General features: G+C 35.0%; 2 protein-coding genes across 3 annotated transcripts; one reads left to right on the plus strand and one right to left on the minus strand.

The window, feature by feature from the left end:
- The first annotated feature begins 7898 nt into the window (after positions 1–7898).
- LOC112293739 (thiosulfate sulfurtransferase 16, chloroplastic) lies at positions 7899–11618 on the plus strand. Of its 2 annotated transcripts, none has more exons than XM_024543527.3 (7): positions 7899–7982; positions 8369–8681; positions 9613–9717; positions 10158–10231; positions 10639–10709; positions 10898–10951; positions 11245–11618. In XM_024543527.3, the coding sequence occupies exons 2-7, from the start codon at positions 8494–8496 to the stop codon at positions 11329–11331; spliced, it is 579 nt and encodes a 192-aa protein (XP_024399295.1). In that variant the 5' UTR covers positions 7899–7982; positions 8369–8493; the 3' UTR covers positions 11332–11618. The 2 variants fall into 2 exon arrangements, with proteins under 2 accessions (XP_024399295.1, XP_024399296.1); XM_024543528.3 differs by having other exon boundaries at positions 8372–8681.
- A 278-nt stretch (positions 11619–11896) lies between these two features.
- LOC112293738 (protein root UVB sensitive 2, chloroplastic) lies at positions 11897–15561 on the minus strand. Its single transcript, XM_024543526.3, has 8 exons — positions 14783–15561; positions 14297–14385; positions 14000–14084; positions 13689–13748; positions 13253–13444; positions 12976–13155; positions 12708–12830; positions 11897–12450 (listed from the first exon to the last, which is right to left on the minus strand). The coding sequence occupies exons 1-8, from the start codon at positions 15038–15040 to the stop codon at positions 12010–12012; spliced, it is 1428 nt and encodes a 475-aa protein (XP_024399294.1). The 5' UTR covers positions 15041–15561; the 3' UTR covers positions 11897–12009.
- Positions 15562–18658: the final 3097 nt, after the last annotated feature.

Below are 18658 nucleotides of genomic sequence, written 5' to 3' on the forward strand. Positions count from 1 at the left end.
TTGATATAAGAAGGTATTAGAAGTTGGGAGTTTGGAGTTGGATAGTATATCTATGATTTATAAAGATCTACTAATTGAATCAAGGTGAAAATTTAGCATAGTAGTAGAAGACTTTAAAATTAAGCTCTATACCAATTTTGAATTGAAGTTAAATATTGGAAAAGAAGAAATCACTACTAGAACATCTATATTGACTTTCAAGTTAGCGACCAATGTGATTTTTAGACTTCTTCTCACAATTTGTAAATTGAATTGGCCTGAATTTTTTTGAATATATAAAATATTTTTAGTGGCATTTGTATGCAAAATTTTGTACTAGGTAAATAATCAAATTAAGAATTATAACTAAATTCAATGATTAGAATTAGGATTTGCAAGAAAAAATCAAAATTGCTTAATTATGAAAGTAATAATGTAATTAGAATTTGTATATGGTTGAAGTTACTAAGAAGAGTATTTTTTAGCACTTTATATTGGCTTTAAAGATTTTTGAATTACAATTCAAATTACTTTATATTTAGACAATTGAAACCTATTAAGGTTTGTTAGATATTTATAAAATACAACTTCACCTTTCATAGCTATGTTTCCAATGCAATTTTAAATAAGATAATATATATTAAGACAATAAGACTTATATTTTCTGTTACAACTACTATTCTTTTATATTAATAATATACTGATCTAAGCACAGGTGGTGAATTCAATATTTTTTTTAGATTTTTCATATCTATTTCTTATTCTTCTTTTCAAACAAATCTCTTATCCTTCTTTAGTAACTTGTATAGTAGCTTTGAAATATAGACAAAGTGAGGCACGTAAATGTGATAGAATATACATGCCTCTAAAAACCTTTTATTTTTGTAACTCTTTTATATGCCTTCATTCTAGATATAGCATCAACCTTATCAAGGTTTAGTTTCTTGCTATATCTACTATACATATATTCTACTACTAAAATCTTATCAACTCCAAAGCTTGATTTCTCCAAAGATATATAAAATTAACTAACTTCAATCTCTTTAATATTTTAGCCACATCTTCAATACGCTTCTATAGTCTCATCTTTGTCTTTTTTCTTATCTCCTTTTATAGGTATGTCATTCAAAAATAGAATGATTTTTTTAGAGACAAATTCTTTTAATATTTGGTTCATAGCATTTTGTATATAAGCCACTGAGTTGGTTGCACCTTGAGGTAAGGTACACATCCTTATTAAATCCAAAGAAGTCTTTATGGTAGTTAAATCCCTACTTTCTTTAGTCAATTGAAATTGGTCATATCCACAATACAAGTCTTCAATAGAATAAATGGCATCACATGCAAATCGCTTAATGACTTCATTTACTATAAGACTTGACTTCATGTTTCAAATAGTCACTTTGTTTGCTATTTGCATATCTTGAATGAACTTTAGTATCTCTGATTTTTTGAGTACAATGAACCATCTATTAGAATAAGAAGCAATTGAAGGTTCCAAAATATCCATCTTCCCCTTCTCTTTTAATAATTCTATCAATTTTGGAAGCAAAGCTCTAGGCACATGTATAGGCTTTAAATTCCATGGAATATGTGGCATTGTAACAATTACTATAGGTACTACAATGTTGGGATCTACACATCTAATTTCATTAGAAATTAAGGGAAATATCTTACCATATTCAATAAACATTTCTTGCAATATATTTTTTTCTATTCGTGTCAAGAAATCACACTCTCCAATCTTCAGCTTAGATAATAATTCTTGAGTAAATTGATATCCAATTCTACACTTCTCTCTTAAACTTGGCTCTTTAATTCTCTGCTTGATATGTTTTTTAGTATGAATTGATAACTAGATAGCTATAGGTTTTATTTTTCTCGCCAAAATTTTATATTTAGTTTGAACTTTGGCCTTATGTTTCAATCCATAGCTTGTAGCAAATCTACCATTTTCTACCATCTTTTTTAAATCCTCATAAGTCCATCTAAAGTGTATTTCTACTATAATATCTTTATCCATACTTGTAGCTAAATTCTCTAGAATTTTTATCAAATCATCCTCTAAACTTACTTCTTCTATTATTCCAACAATGGCTTTATCATTTAAAATTAAATCTTTTTTTTTTAAGTTTTTTTCTTATTTCTTTATTTTTTTTCATTTATAAAACCTAAATCTTTAATCCTTTGAATACTCACAAATCTATTACTAGTCAAGTTTTGAAATCCAAACCTCATGTTATTTACATTGAGGTTTGTAAATGTTTCATTTGCATCGATGTGTCCCCATCCTATGAAGGCGCTTTCTAAAAATCCACAAAGTTATTTTTCGGCTCTAAATACATCTTTTTTTATTATTCTTTGTATGTTTCATAAATAGGTTTTACAATAATAAATTATACAACTCTTCTCCTATCTCAACTATGAATCCTAGCATAATGTGAACCATCATCCAAGATGCTAGTCTCTATTTTAGCAGCTATAATATAAAACCAACCAAGTATTACTGGATATAAAACAAAAATTTATATAAAGAAACTTTACTCTACTTTCACATCTCCAATCTTAGTCTTTATAACTACACAAGTTTCATATAAATCACCTTGTTGGTTGTTTATAGCTTTAATTATCCAACCATGGTTGATATCAATTGGCTACTTATTCTTCTCATATATTTGCCTTGGTATGATATTGATTTCAAATCCATAATCAACTAAGGCCAAAATTGGATCTTTAGAATCTTCCAACCTCACATATGTCTTTATAATAGCTCTTGTTCAATAAATATTGAATAGCTATTATTTCCTATTCCATCATTATCATATTTAAAATAAGTATTTATACATATTTCTTGTGTAATCTTCTTTATCTCCATAGATTTAAAAGATGTACATTCTATTTGATTTTTTTTATAATTTTAACATATTCAAATAAAGCCTCATCGTCCATATTAGCCTTACTTCAAATTTTTGGTATTGCAAACTATGCAAATACTTGTTTTATTTCTTCTTCCTCATCTATAGTTATACTTGTATTCAATGCTTCTACTATAATAGTTTCAACTCTCATCTATCTCTTCCTCTTTATCATATTGATAATCAACTCATAAAAATCCTTTTTGGCTATACCAAGAGTCTCTCTTAAAATGAATTCAATTTTGGCATCCAAGATCCTCTCTTCTAAAATATTTTTCATATCTGTAGATGTTTCAATGTCAAATTGAAGCTTGTAAGCAAGATTCTTATCTTTACATTTACTTATGTTAGCTTTTTCCTTCTCTTTTTCTTTCTTCTAATATTCTTTTAGTAATGATATACTATTAGGATAAGTAGAAGTAAGCATCTTCTTTGATTTCTTCTCCTTAGTTGTTTTTTTGTTCTTTGGACATCTCTTCTTATGTTTAGGCTCAACAACATCTTTTTTATGAATAGTTCTACCTCTTTTTTTCCCAACCATAGTATCATACAAATCATCATCATATTTTTTCCCACATAAAAATGCTTTAATGCTAATAGTATCAATTAAATCTTTCTATCCAATTATTTTTTTCATAGCTTTAGCTCCCTTGATCATAGCTCTTGTAATTAGTAAGGAATTAGTCTTAACTACCTTTTGTTCAATGATAATAGAGTAAGATTCAACTCTTTTTCTTTATATGGTATTATTCTTTTGTGTTTACTTCTCCACCAATTTTTTCATGCCATGCTTTTCAAAATTAATCTTCAAAGGCTCATTTAACCCTATAAGTCTTATCCTATCCTCTTTGAAATATATAATACCATCCTTAATTGTAGCCTTATAATGATCATACTAACCATGCTTCTGATTTGGATTGTCATACTATATACATCTCTCAACAAATTTCTTTGAGCCTTCAATTGTCTTGGATGAATTTGCCATATCAAATTTCTTCAACTCAATAATTTCTATCTTCAAATCCTATATTCTTTTGATTAATTTTTGAAGAATTTCATCTTTCCAAATCTTGCTTATCTTTTAAAGTGGTACTAGATTTTGAGATGTAGGCACTGATTCTAGCCTTGATATTAAACCATGAGTCTTAATATTTTGTTGCTTAACCAAAAGTTTCACTGCTTCTTTAATTAATCTCTAATTATTTATAAAACCACTTTCAAATGTCTTATCTATTAAATAAAAGAGCAACTTATCTTCTAAGTATTCATCAACTCCTTGCAAAAATAATCTAATTTTCCTTATTTCCAAGAATTGCCTCTTTTATTGTAGCAATTGTCCAAACTTAGTCTCAAATTCCTTGATTAGTTCATTTCAAGCCATTTGATTTCGTGGCCTTTGCTCAATTCACTCCAAAAATATTTGTTTTGTCATTTTCTTTGAGTCTTCTTCAAAAAAATTATCGTTCAATAGTTCTTCAAATTTCTTCAATAATATAGTCTCAATATGCAATTCTTGCACCCTTTCTTTGATTTTTGGTATTATTATCAAATCAAAGGTGGTAATTACTTGATTTTTGAAACTTGATGCATCTCCATTTCATATATATATAAATCTTTAGAAACTTAATGATATTCCTCCCATCAATCCTTTCAACTTTATTGTCTACCACTTTTAAAGCTTTGGTGGTGTTTCTATCTTTTTTATGCACTTGTTGTATCTCTTCCATAAATTAATCAAATTCCTAGAATAAATCATGGACATCCATTCCATGTATTAATACAAATCCTAGAATTTGATCTTCTATTCTAATTTAATGAAAAATTTATTGTCATAAGGCTCTCTCAATAGAAGCACCAATATGTTGAGATAGAAAAAATTTGCTTTAAAAAAGTGCTAGGCTTTTGGTTGCCACTAATTCCAATTTAAAATGAGATATTTACAAATAATATTTGAATAATTATATTAATAGGAATTATGCTTATATCATGAAAAGTATAAATTTTTCTATGAATGATTATTATACTTAGGTCATATGATTATCCTAAGAAGACTTGGCACACAATACGCAAAGGTAGATGCCTCACAAAAATATTTGACACCACCAAGTAATATTTCACGACTTTGGCCTTCCCTAGATTTGGCAACTTGAAGCTTTATGAATAAAAGCTTTGATAGATCATTGTACCACATCTAAAAATCATCTTGATGCAAATGGCCTAGTTGAGCAAGTTTTTTAGACTATCAAATGTGGATTACAAAAATGAGGATTATTTTATAGCAACCATCATGATTGAAAATTGATGTTGCTATGGATTGCTATGGATTATGCTTTAGTAGATAAGCATCTTTGATATCTTATAATCCTTACTAGTTGTTGTATGGATAGTAGCTAATTCTACTTAGCTCAATATATGAGAAGCTAGCTCCAATTATAGACCTAGATAATCTTGATGTTTGCACTCAATGACTACATGATCATACAAAGTTCTTTAAACAAGCCATGCCTATGGCTATAGAGAACTTATCTATTATTCAACATTGCAATACTTTATAATATGCTCATATTTGTAATCGATCTTATTGACCTCAGTTGTAAAGATTCTTGAAAGAAGATTATATGTATTTGTAATGTAAAGTACTTACAACACTTGATGTTAAGGCAAGGCACACAAATTTACATATAAAGACCATGTTGAATAATAATATTTTGTTGTTAGAAGATAAGTATGGAAAAGAGTATTGGGAGCATTCAAAGATTTGTGCTCCTTATCATCTTCTTATTATTGATTCTATATATCCTAAATTGGAAGTTGTACCAATTCGTCTTCCTTGTTTTATATGTGGTGAGAAGAAAAAAGTTGCTATCATGCTTTTACATAATCAATGCCAACATAGGTGGCATATGACATGTTTAACACGACCTATTTCAATTCTCCCTTTTGGAGATTGGATTTGTCTTCATTATAAGAAGTCTTCTTATTATGCATCATCTCTTGATAAGGATTGAAAATTTCTTTTATTATGTTTGTCACACACTTTGGTAGTCTAGCTGCTACAATACTAGTTCGGAGGAGTATAATTTAGCATTCATATCATTATCACATTCATCTTCAATAATATATGTTTTATAGTCCTAATTGCTTAGAAGAGCTCTTAATTAACTAAAAAAAGTACTTGAAAATGTATTGGATGTATATTTATATTTGGTTTAAATTACATAAATATTATACATATTTATAATTGGTTTGTAATACTTGATGTGTTGTATGTAATAATCTTTGTTCATTTCAATTAGGGCTTGAATACTTAAATAAAAAAAAAAAAAAAACCCTTGACTTGACATTCTTGTCAAATTAAATCTTATAAGTAATTTTGAGACTGAAAGAATTTGTTATAAGGATTTGTTTGACTATGGTGTTTTAGCCATTTTAGTAAAGCTTTAGGATTTTTCTTATTTTCACACTTATATTCTTGAATTCTCCCTTTATGGTGTGAAAGATAACTTGACTTAGTTTGGTATAGATTTCTAATCTTTTCTTGAGAGTGTGTTAGATGTGAATTTGTATTTGGTTTAAATTACATACTTTATGATTGATTCATAGTACTTGATGTGTTGTGTGTAACAATCTTTATTTACACAACACTCAGCATAAGGAGCCACATGAGTTGAATCAAAAACCTTCTCTTGATATGGATTGAGGTACATAAGTTAGAAATAGATCTTAGAAGCCAGAGTTGATTCACTCATCAATGAATTATATATAATAAGAATTACATAAATAATCACCAATAATAATAATAATCATAAGATATTGCTAATGTCACCATAGTTTTTGCTATTATCAACACAACTTGTCACTAGCTTGATATATTTAATTAGTTTCTTTTGCTAATATATATTTTAAATATACTATATTTAGAATTAATTTTTTTATTAATAATATTGACAAAGGATGTAGGTATGTTATGGTAGTAGTAAAAATTGTGGTAGCATTAACAATACTCTAATCATAAAAATATGTATGATATATTTTTTTTATTCTTTATTATTAAGATCCTTATTTTTAGGATATAAATTATACATGTATAAATAGATGGATGGATTTTGAGATGAATACATTAGTTTTAAGACAACCAATTGAATCAAATTATATTTTATATATATATATATATATATATATAAACTCTTATAATATGTTATGAGTGTTCAAAAGTTTGAGTAATACTAGGATTTATTCAAAAATTTAAATCAGAAATTAAATAAATTTGGTGAGTTCCTGCACCATCTTCTATGCACCATCTGCTTTTTATTTTTTTAAAAATCAATTATTCACTTAGGATCAGCTTTAAATTTGATCCACCGACAACATTATCAGGAGTGATACCATCACCAAAATAAATAAATAAACAAAGTCAAGACCTTGTGGAAACATTGCAACAGTGAATAAAAACTCACGTGACCATTCCTGATTAAACCCAAAACCCTCTAAACTTTCACTTATGCTTTTCACCATTAAATTCGCCACCAACCACAAAATAATAGAAGTCGCCTACATAATAATAATAATAATAATATACATGTATAGAAATCTCTATTTTATTTTATTTTCATATGTAAATTCCACACAATTACGAGTTCAGACACACAGAAAATCAAACACCACACGATGCAAGAATATTTTTTCAAAAATCACCCTTCATTGCAGAAGCCAAGTGGGTCTATGTCAATGAAAAGGACATCAAGTTATCGCAGGCGGAACTTTATCCAAAGCCGCATACGGAGGCGATTTGAAAGCACGTACATTGATGTACGATATTGGGTGTATACATCTAAGAATATATAAATTTCATACATGTATAGAATACGATGTGGACCCGCCTGGCGGTGGCGGGATGGATGGGGCTGGCCCATCGGGCCGATCGCCGGCGTCGGAATTGAATTGGGCTCATCTCTTGCTGCCTCCAAATTCCATGGGGCCTGATCCAATTCCACATTGCGCATCTGGGTGGCGTCGCTTCGACAGTCGGCGGGTTCCGTAAGCAATTCGAGGTTTACAGCTGCTCGCGCACTGCAACGTTGTGGAGAGGTAATCTAGTTTCTTAATAATATCCTTCTTATTAGTTGATATTATCGATGTTTGATGGGGTCGATATTGTCGATGTTGAATTTGAAGGCACGTTTGGGGTGCATTAGTGATAGATTAAGCTGGGTTTTGATGGGTTTTTGAGGTATGTCGGACATGCACTTAGGAACATGAGCGTTTTGCTTTTCTGAGGATACGAGGATTTTGATGCATATGGTGGGGCGCCTTCTTTCGTAAAGCTTACGAATGAAAGGTGAAGAGGAAGTTGTGCATGTGGTCGAGTTGTAGGAACGTTTGTAGAAAATTGTGCTCAGTCTTCGGAAGCTCAGAGACTTGTTTTGTGTGTTGCGTCCATTGCATGCGGCAAACATTAATATAGTGGATTGCAGCAGAAAGAAGTGAAGAGGCGAATAGCAGAGGATACGAACGTGTGTCGCTGTGCTATCTGCAGCATCTTTGTGAATTTGAAGTATCAAAGGAAGAGTGAATTTCAGGAGAGGTGCAGTGAAGAAACATGTCGGTTGCACAGGCTGGGTTTGTTGCCTCCTTGGCTGTTAGTCCTGCTTCATTTCGTAAAGAAGTGACCTCAGCGTGTACGACGAGCGGAGATGGTTTGTTTAGCAGAGGAGCTTCGTGCTCAGCTTTGTTGCGAAGGAAAACGCAGCATTCTTCGACTATGAAGAGTTTTAATGTGCCCACGAGGTAAGTGCTGGTTTGTTTATCGTTTTTTGCCTGCAAAGTTCAGTGCTTAAGTATCGCTAACTCCTCGCGAAGTCATCCTTGTTCCACATCTTTTTCTTTCCTTCTGTTTTCTTTGCTTTCTCTCCTTTTTTCCTCTTCCTCTTCCTCCTTGATTCTGGTCATGTTTATATGACTAATTTTGGTTGTGGTCACAGTATGAATTTTTGGAATCACTGGGATGTCGACTATGTCTTGGACATAAAGGCCTTAATGATACAATTAATAATTCGCTTAATTTTCGATGAGGTCTTTCTTTAGAATTTTTAGGCATTGTGTGATAGTGGGAACAATGAATTGCTAGAATGCTCAACTACATGTTTAGTTTTAGGTTATCAACAAGATAATGTAGTTGAATATCTCTAAAACAGTGAATTCACACACATACAGACATGTTCTTCTGGTATCTCGCATTTTGACTAAAGCCAAGGCGTCACAAAATTAAGGATCATGCTTGAGCCAGTTACTGAATACTAAAATTTTAAACAGAAATGTTGCCAATTGTAACGATTTTCTTAAAATGTTTAAATCTTATTCATTTTCTATGTACTTCAGTCAGGATTTGACGAAGTTTCTTAGTTTGTTCCGATTAGTCGGGAGGCCAACCTGTCGAGAATCGACTTGTAGATGAAGTCGTACTCACACAAAGATAAAGATAATTTCTATTATCGCTCAAAGTTCCTGAAAATATCTGATTGATACAAGTCGTACAAGTTCAGAAAGTGTCATCTTAGATTCGCGTTTTGTAGGATAATACGAGGACAGTTATGCGCTGCAGTTGGAGATACAGTGCGATACGTTTTAAAAATACTGCAGTAGTGCAAATAATTTGGTCGTGACAGATGGCGGGCACGAGCTTACATGTATGTAGACGTATGGAAAACTGATGATGCAGGTTATATATTACAGCGAAACAAAATGAAACAAGTACAATCAAGAGTGTGCCTGTGCAAGTTGCCCATGAACTTCTCAATGCTGGCCACCGATGCTTGGATGTCAGGTTAGAGCTCTGATCATCCATTTGTCTACTTTCTTCTGTATGTATCCTTACCAGCCTGAGAAGTTCAGACATTCTGAACTTCCTATTCTACACTACACAAATTAATCTGGAATTCGCGCACATTGCATATCTGCTGTTTTTCTGCTGACGTTTCTGGAAAACGCTCCTGCGTGTAATATAAATTTGTGACTTTGCATACGGATTCCCGTACTTGAGATACGAAAGTGACAGTATGCGTGTGTGGCGTGCCATTTCGTACACATCTGTCTATTGTAATTGTCAAAGTAAAAGTATCTCACTTACTAAGTAGCTGCAGTGTGTTGGTTGTAAATTCTTTGAGAGGAATAGAGTCTGAACGTTATTTTGAAAGAAAGCCGCACCATTCATCGTAATGTAACCTCTAACTTGGCCGTTAACCTTTTTTCTGTTTATAAACCCAGGACAACAGAGGAATTTACTGCAGGCCACGTGAAAGGCGCTGTCAATATTCCCTACCTTATTAAAACTGGACATGGTGTGCGCTCAAACCCTGTTGAATTTGGTCACGAATCGCTGCTTGAACAAACTATTGTATAGGGTGATCGTACAATGTCATATTGGAAAGAGAACTCAGAGGGCAACATATGCCCATCATATAACCATTTTATTGTTGTGATACGTGAAAGCTTCTCCTGTTAGTGTCTGTTGAATCATTGTATCTCAGATTCGCATGTTATGGTACTTGTCTAGGCTTCAAGAGTCCAGTATTTCGTTCAAGCCTCGATGCGTGCATCACAAACAGCTTATTCCAGTTTCGAGCGTTGTTTTCGTTATGTTCTACGTATGTTTTTAATCGTTATATTTCTCTTAACACAGGAACTCTTATTGCTGTGTATTCTCTGTTCACAAAAAGTGAAACGATATTCCTCTGACATTATGCAGGCATGAGCAAGAACCCCAAATTTCTGGCGGAAGTTGAGAAGGGGTTTAGCAAAGACGATGAAATACTTATTGTAAGCATTTGCGTTATTGTTATCACTGTTCTTTTGTTCTTTGTAGAGTTTATCTGCTCTCTGCACAGGAACTGATGACTAGTGGCGTCTTCATTCATAAGTGAGTTGTTGATTAGCTCTTGGTTTTAGGAGTATCTGCACATGCCCGAGGGTCTAATACATGAAACTCCAATTTTATGCAACTGTAGGGATGTCAGAGCGGGCGCCGCTCTTTGATGGCTGCTGCAGAACTTCGGGATGCGGTAAGACATCCTGTTTTTGACGGTTTTGTTCAGTTCAGAAATCTGAAAAAAAATTGGATGGATATGGTTATGTTTGGGTCCTACGCAGAGTTTATTGAGGGGTACGTTAGGGTGTTGACTGATCTCTCTCGCTTGGAATATATATACTAATGTGTGCATGTGTTTTTGTGCGCGTGCGTGCATGCGTGCTGACAAACACAATTCGATCAATTCGCTGTAATTGATCCATTCCGAGTAAAATTGTTGGTCTCTAAAGATTCTCTTTTGACGTCTTGATGATGTTGTATGTGCAGAAATTTACAGGAGTCATTGATATGGGAGGAGGCTACCTGGCCTGGAAGGAGAATGGGCTTCCAGTCAATATACCAAACCAAGCGTAGTTTGTTGCAGAGTACTGGGTGATCCAAACACATCGTGAGCTCTGCTTATCAGTAGTCAGATACGTTTCCATGGACAAGGTTTGTGCGAAGAGCTGCACGCTGCCATGTTGACATCCTTATTTGCCATATCTAGCAGCGCACGTATACCGTAAATAGTCTCTGGTGGGAATGACTACAAGTAGCCTGTTTCGACTGATTTTACATCTTTTCAAAAGAAGTGAAGTTGAACCATGTGCATACCTCAAATTTGGTACATGGTTAGCTCAAAGGACACCTTTGCTTGGAAATTTTGAAACAACGATGTCCACAAGCGATGGAACTGCCTAAGACATTGCATCGTCAAATTGCATCAGAAACTGTCGGCAACTGATAATGTCAGCATGCTACATTTTCGTCTTCTTTGCGGGCATTTAGGAAGGGCAAGTTTAAAACAAAAGATCATGAATATGATTGAAGGAATCGTGCTAATATTATTGCTTTTGGCACGTACCGTATCTGCACGTCATGCCGACTTTCAGCATAAAATGTTGATTCTAGCAGCTCAAGACATTAGTCACTTGGAAAATTTAAACCTTAAAAACATCGTTTGATTGTCAAAATTTTAGAATTACACATGTTCGTAAAAATTGAAAAAATGACCTACCTAACCGGTAAAAACTATTGTGCCTCGTAAGTCTATCACCAAACAGCTCGGACTCCGGAGCCTTCCAAGAAAAGATGAGAATGCCAACCATGGTCTTTCAGTCCAGATATGAAAGCTGGAAGACATCTTTCTGTTTCATCATATGCTTTCTCTAATATCTTCCCATACACATCCACATCCTGGAATTTTCTGCCCTTGCATAATCTAGAAACATGAGTAGCCAGTAGCCACCCCCGAACAGCATCTTCTCCGGATGCTTTCTGGTGTAAAACCATGTCCGTTGCCTGCTCTCCGAAGTGGAGAAGAAATTGCTCCCCCTGGAACTTCTCCTTCAATTCAGCCATAACTGAAGGCTTACCAATACCACTCTGCAGTGGAGCACCAACCCGTACATTTCCAGCATCCTTTTCCAGGCCGACTGGTAGAATCAAACGCTCCCTGTATCTTAACTCAGCAGGGCTAGAGACGCTCCCAGTCTGCCAGAACGAACATGGCGGTGCAACACTTTTGTTAGTGAACTGCCCAGAAGGATCCATGAACTTTCTCATACATCTCTTAAGGGACTAAGTTTACCACAAGCCCCATATTAACACAAATAGAGACCTTCGACCTCAGTACATTCTTGAAGCTCTGGCTCAACAAAATAGTGCCCTTATATGAAAGCCCTTCTCTAATACCAATAAGATGCACTAAGAAGTACGTGCGGAAAAATGACTTAGCAATGAAGACAAACCTTGACAAAATCTGCGACCAGCATCGCTGTCCGCTGAGAGTTCAACGTATTGATGGGAGCTGCTCGCATCTCTTGTTGTACACAATATAAATGAATAGCTGACAATATTGGCGCCCATATTAGCTGTTACATGAAAACCAAGGGGAAATTTAGAGGTGTCCCAGATAAAATGAAGAGTCACAGATATCACAATATACAACCATCACGGCAGAAACCATGACATTCACAGGTAACAGAAGTGAACATCATATTCTCATATCATGCCCACCTTTCCTTGAATGGTTGAAGCGAAATTTGATGCTAAGTGGATGCCAACACCAAGACCAAGCACATTAGAAAGTGTTGATATCGCTTCGCCCTTGGCATAGAGATCACTCAGGTTGCCCTCTTTAACAAAAGACGAGTAAACAGGCAGCCGAGTTGCTCTAGCAGAAACAAGCGCCATGCCCTAAAGTAAGACACATGCACAGTCAGATAACAACTCATGAAGAAAACAACCATCGGTGAACCAAGTTCAAAGAAAAATTATGAATGACGATATGTACCTTCGCAAGGTTTGCCATGCCCGCAACAGGAAGAAAATGTTGTGGACACAAAGGTGATATCACCTCCAGCCCTGCGCCAACGTCATACATGAAATCAGCGAAAATGCGCCAGCGTTTTGGTTCGGAGTCCATCCGTGCGCCCATTCTGCTGCATAACAATTTCCCAACATGTTGCATTCCATCCTTCAAGACCTGTCCAATAATCGTCACGAAAATTTAGATAAATAAGCTTCTTCAAACAAAAGAAAACGAAATGAAAATTCAGTACTTTGTAATTTACACAAACTACGCGAAAGCTCAAGTTACCGTCAACTTCTGCTACTAATATCGTATCCTTAATCCCTTATAACCTATAGATGTACAAGGTAACGCCAGATGGTTGCGTACGAAAATTTTAACTTCAAATACTGTAGGAAACATTGACTTGAATACTCACCCAGCTAACGATCGTGGCCTGTGCAGGAGTTGGCCGAAGACCTGCAGCAAAGAGTAGCGACTGATACCCAATCGCCAGAAGTGACTGTAGTTATTACATCGATTTGATTCATCGTCAAAATAAAAGCTACTCAAGAGTGAAACGAAAATCACAAGCCGTGAATTACAGGACATCACAAAGCTAAAGTTCAGAGGCAGTAAGTGAAGTGAAAAAGACGAAGTGATGGTAAAATTCACAATATATGCCATGCTAAGAAAGTGCTTCCATCCTCCATGGACAAAGCATAGATTGATATGAAATTGAAATCTCACCTGAGTGGAAAGTACATGCATAACTGCACTTGCGAAATGCTGCACAGCTCGATACTTAGAGTAGTCGAGATAACCCTCTGCCACACTGTAAAACACAAAGGTTTTTATGAGCCCATAAAAACTAACTTCAAATATACAGGAGTTGAACTGAAAACATTATGCATCTTCGTTCCAATTTCATAAGCACTTATGCTTTAAGTTCAATCTCGTTAAGTATTTCTTCGCAATGGAAGAAAGCTGACGAGAAGAGACGAACAGAACCAGCTTAGCCGAGGCCACAAGAATTTAAATAACAACCTGTTGGGGTATCCGAGGGGAAAAAAACGACTAAGAAAACTGTCCACAGCTATCTGCACAGGTGGCCTGGTTTCTTTCAAAACTTTGACCTGCCACAGACAGAAGAAAGTCATCTTATCTGAAATTTTCACAAGACAATGCTAGGGTTTATGGAGGGTTTTAGCTTTTATTGTATGTAACCGTTCGTAGAAATGTGTTCAAATCCTTGCCGTAGATTCCATACAGATACTACCTCAATTGCATTTTAGCAACGCAGCACCTATGCAACCACACTACGAGATCCTCTAGGAATCCTCATAAAAGCAGGCAATTCAGCATTAGTGCCAGAAAGATAGAGGCAACCAGCGACATGAAACACCATTTTTCTCCCACTCTCACATCATTACAGGTAATACACTGAAAGTGCCACCAAAAATATTATAACTATCAACTTCCTCATTCTTAACCCATGAATAATATCCAATTCGATAACACTACAATAAATACCTGCAAAAACTTAGCTGGTTGCGCACCACTCCCAAATCCATACTCACGCCGGACCTTATCAGCAACTTCAATCCACACGGGACGCACCGACTCCGTTTCACTCTCAAAAATCGCCCCGCTCTTCTCACTCTCTTCCCCAAATCCGTGCCCCATGTCGCCACCTTTCTTCTCAACAACTGCAACCGACGAAAGACTTCCAAACGCAGATGTCCTCACACGCACCCCACCTCGACTCCCCGAGCCCTTCCTCGAATCCATAACAATACTGACACTAGAGACGAAATCCCGCCCCCTCCCCTACTCGTCTCTCCCAATTACTCAATCGCCGCGGAAATCGCATCACACCCACACATAACCTTTATCCAACACTTGATTCTCAGCGTTCTGTATGATCCTAAACCCTAAAGCCCCGCATAAAGACGAAAGCCCCTAACTCAGACACCCTGTCTGTAATTCGAAGTTCAAGGGTGTTGTGCCTGGACCGCCGGCGCGGTGGGCTCGTCTCATGTCACGCCCAGATGAAGGGCTGCCGTTGCTCCTTTTGGTTATCTGTAATCTCACCGAGTCTTGGCCGTCCAAACACCCAGTTGATGCGAATCCAGCGGGAATCATACGTCGGTTCTGCCAGATTCTTAATATCGTAGGGCTCAGCCAGATTGCTTTTAAGTCCCATCCACTGTCCCGAAGGACTTTTCATCTACCGTTTTCTCTAAAATGATTAAGGGATGTGAACGGAGACGATCCAGCGTCGAGCGCGCCACTAAAAGCCACCTAGGTCTTTTGTATTACTTGCGGCGGCGTTGTGAACATCACACGGATATGAGAATCGATGCTCGTTGCATGCACAACTGTGCGATGAGGTGAGATTGTATTGAGACCTGGTGAGCTAACCAATAATCAGAAAGCAATTGACCACGGGATTCAACCCCTAGCGACGCCCCAACCGCTGCACAGTGGAGGTAAATTTAGCAGTAGTTTGCAATGTCAGCACGCATGCTTCGGTGTGTGTCTCGACGCATGTTTAGTGGCAACAGTCTGAATTGCCACCTCATAAACTCTGCATGCCAAGGCGTTGTGAATGAAGTCATGGAAAGCATCAGCAACAGCATCCTCTTTTTAAAATGGAAACACGCAAGCTTTTCCAACACGGCAATTTAACACCGATGCTCGTGGTTGAAAAAACCTTATCCACACTGAAAAAGCATTTCCAGACACACACGTGAACACGAAACATCGAACATCGAAAGGCTGTGACCCCAAGCACCGAACTGGGCGAAGTTACCAATGCAACATTGCACCGATGCTCCACAAGCAGCTCTCCTCCTTCACGAACAAAATAGGTTTGAAATGGTAGTGCTAAGGAATTCCCGTCCTTTCAACTTTGATGGAAAATTGCTTCTGCAAATATGAGTTTTTGTGCATTATTTCGTGATCAAATATTGTCAGAACAAATAAAAATTGCTGTTTTGGATTGTACTATTCCTTCAATGTTTTGCGTGTGCGTGACATGAACAATATTGAAGACATTAGGATCTGCATGATTGGATATGGTTTTCCGCCTAGACTTACAATTACAAAATTCTTTCTGCGTTAAGACTTTAAATTCTAACATATGTTTGAAGAGAATTAAACAAAAAAAATTACATCTCTCATGAATCTGATGAAAGCTAGTGAAGTTGTAAGCATGCATGATTGTGTAAGAAGGGGGAAATTATATTTTTATCGAGTTGAAAGTAAATTTAAGAATTATGTTATTGAAGTTCTTGAATCCATAGTTCAATAGTGACCCTAGTGATGGTCAATGCCAGAAGAATATTTTACATATTTTCAGTGTATATGTGTGTGCCTGTATGTATATATAGTTAACAATATGTGTTCTGTTTTTCTTTTCCTCTTTTATTTATACATACATATATATATATATATATATATAACTGTTTCCTTGCTCTTGTCCAATGGAATTATTGGCCAGAGTACCTGAATTTAGAATACAACTATTAAGTTTATTTTTTCTATATTTTTGAAAGATTCAAAAAATAAATTGGGTTACTACTATTTTATTGATTTGAAAAGATGCAGGGTGAGCTTCTTGAAATTTCAAAGCTATTATATCTACTTTTTGAGTAATATCTCAAAGACAGATAAAGATTGAATTTTGTAACACATGAAAGCTAATCATTCAGTCCAGAAAAAGATGCTTTTCATATTTTGAGCTTTTTTAACAAAACCAGATGACAACATCTACAATGTAAAATAAACAACACAATTTCCAAATGATCTGCTCATACATTGAAGTTACAAAATCATAAAATTCATACTGAATCTTACTTTTAAAAATAAAACCACGATGGGTATTTATAAGAATAATAAGAAAACACAATTTCAAAGTGAAATGCTCATTATAAAGAATCTAATAACAATTACAATGTTAATATTTTATTTTTAATTTCATCATTTTCACCAATCATAGGGAAAATTTGAGTTTAGACAAAAAAAATTCAAAGCAAAGGAATCAAAGCTACATTCATTTAGATTTTCAATTAATTGTATAAACGATTCCAGATAAGAAAACGTCTTTAGAAGGTGGTTGATTTAGTGAAGTTCCTATAGGATTCAGAAGAGACGCCTTCAAAGATGGACACTAAGTAAATTCTGAGAGTTATTTTCATGCTCTTCTTCAAAAAATGTATTGGTCTTATTTAGAGGAGGGTAGATTTTCATAATGGGAAAACAACAAATAAATAGAAAGTAATGTGAAAAATCTTTAACTTTAGTCTAATGTTCCCTTAAACTCAATCAAACTTGATTACCAAGTTTTATTTTAAAGTAATCACCTCATATCAAACTTGATTACCAAGTTTTATTTTAAAGTAATCACCTCATATCAAACTTGATTATCAAGTTTTATTTTAAAATAATCACCTCATATCAAACTTGATTATAATTTATATGGAGTTTTGAATGCAATGTCTTTGAAGTAGCACATGGGTCTAAAGCACAAGACTGATTAAAACATAACCAGAGTTTAGGAGAAGAAGATTAAGAAAATCCCTGTCTAGGCACTCTAATTTCTGCCAACGTAAGTTATAAAAAGTCCAATGTGTGCATGTACACCACAATTTGAAGTTAATAGCATGCAGAAGAGTGCTTGATGTTTCAAACTTGCAAAAACTAATATAAGAACATACTAGTTATTGAAGGAAAGAATATTTGCTCTCAAATGAATACAACAAGATGCACTAATGAGAACAGACCATAATCTCACATTAAAATAAAAAAAAAAAAAAAAAAAAAAAAAACGTCAAAACAACAAACTGCAAATCCAATCAGAATTTAATCAAATATCCAAAATCTCATTGTTAGAATAAACACAATATTAATCACCAATTATTCTCTGTAGGCAGAAATTGGCACAAATCTAAACAGTTATCCTTAAGATTTATTTTTTTATTTTTTTACCACTTCAGGCACACAATGGGGATGTATGGCAAGGGCTGACCCATAGACCCACTATGGGTACCCTCTGGATTGCAAGTGGACCAACTGGGCTAGCAAAGCCTGCCTCAGGATAGAATACACTCTTCAACTGATGGAGCCAGAGTGGGGCCAGAAACTGGGGCCAAGTGAGAGGGGAAATAGAGAACAAACTCAAACTCCCCCACAACTTGTGGTGAACTTGCAACAACTGTAACAAGCTTCAATATCATTTGATCCACATTTAGAATGGAAGGATATGTCCACATAAACAATATGTGTGTTGATTAAGAACTAACACATTTTGCTTTTTGTGGTTCTAAAAGGTAGACTTCAATTACTTTTAGGATGGATGTTGCTTCTCATTTAGAAGAAGTTTCTCGGCAATGAGCTGCAACCGTC

This window comes from Physcomitrium patens, chromosome 16, assembly GCF_059467195.1.
Source record: "Physcomitrium patens ecotype Gransden chromosome 16, ASM5946719v1, whole genome shotgun sequence".
In the NCBI taxonomy this organism is placed as follows: domain Eukaryota; kingdom Viridiplantae; phylum Streptophyta; class Bryopsida; order Funariales; family Funariaceae; genus Physcomitrium; species Physcomitrium patens.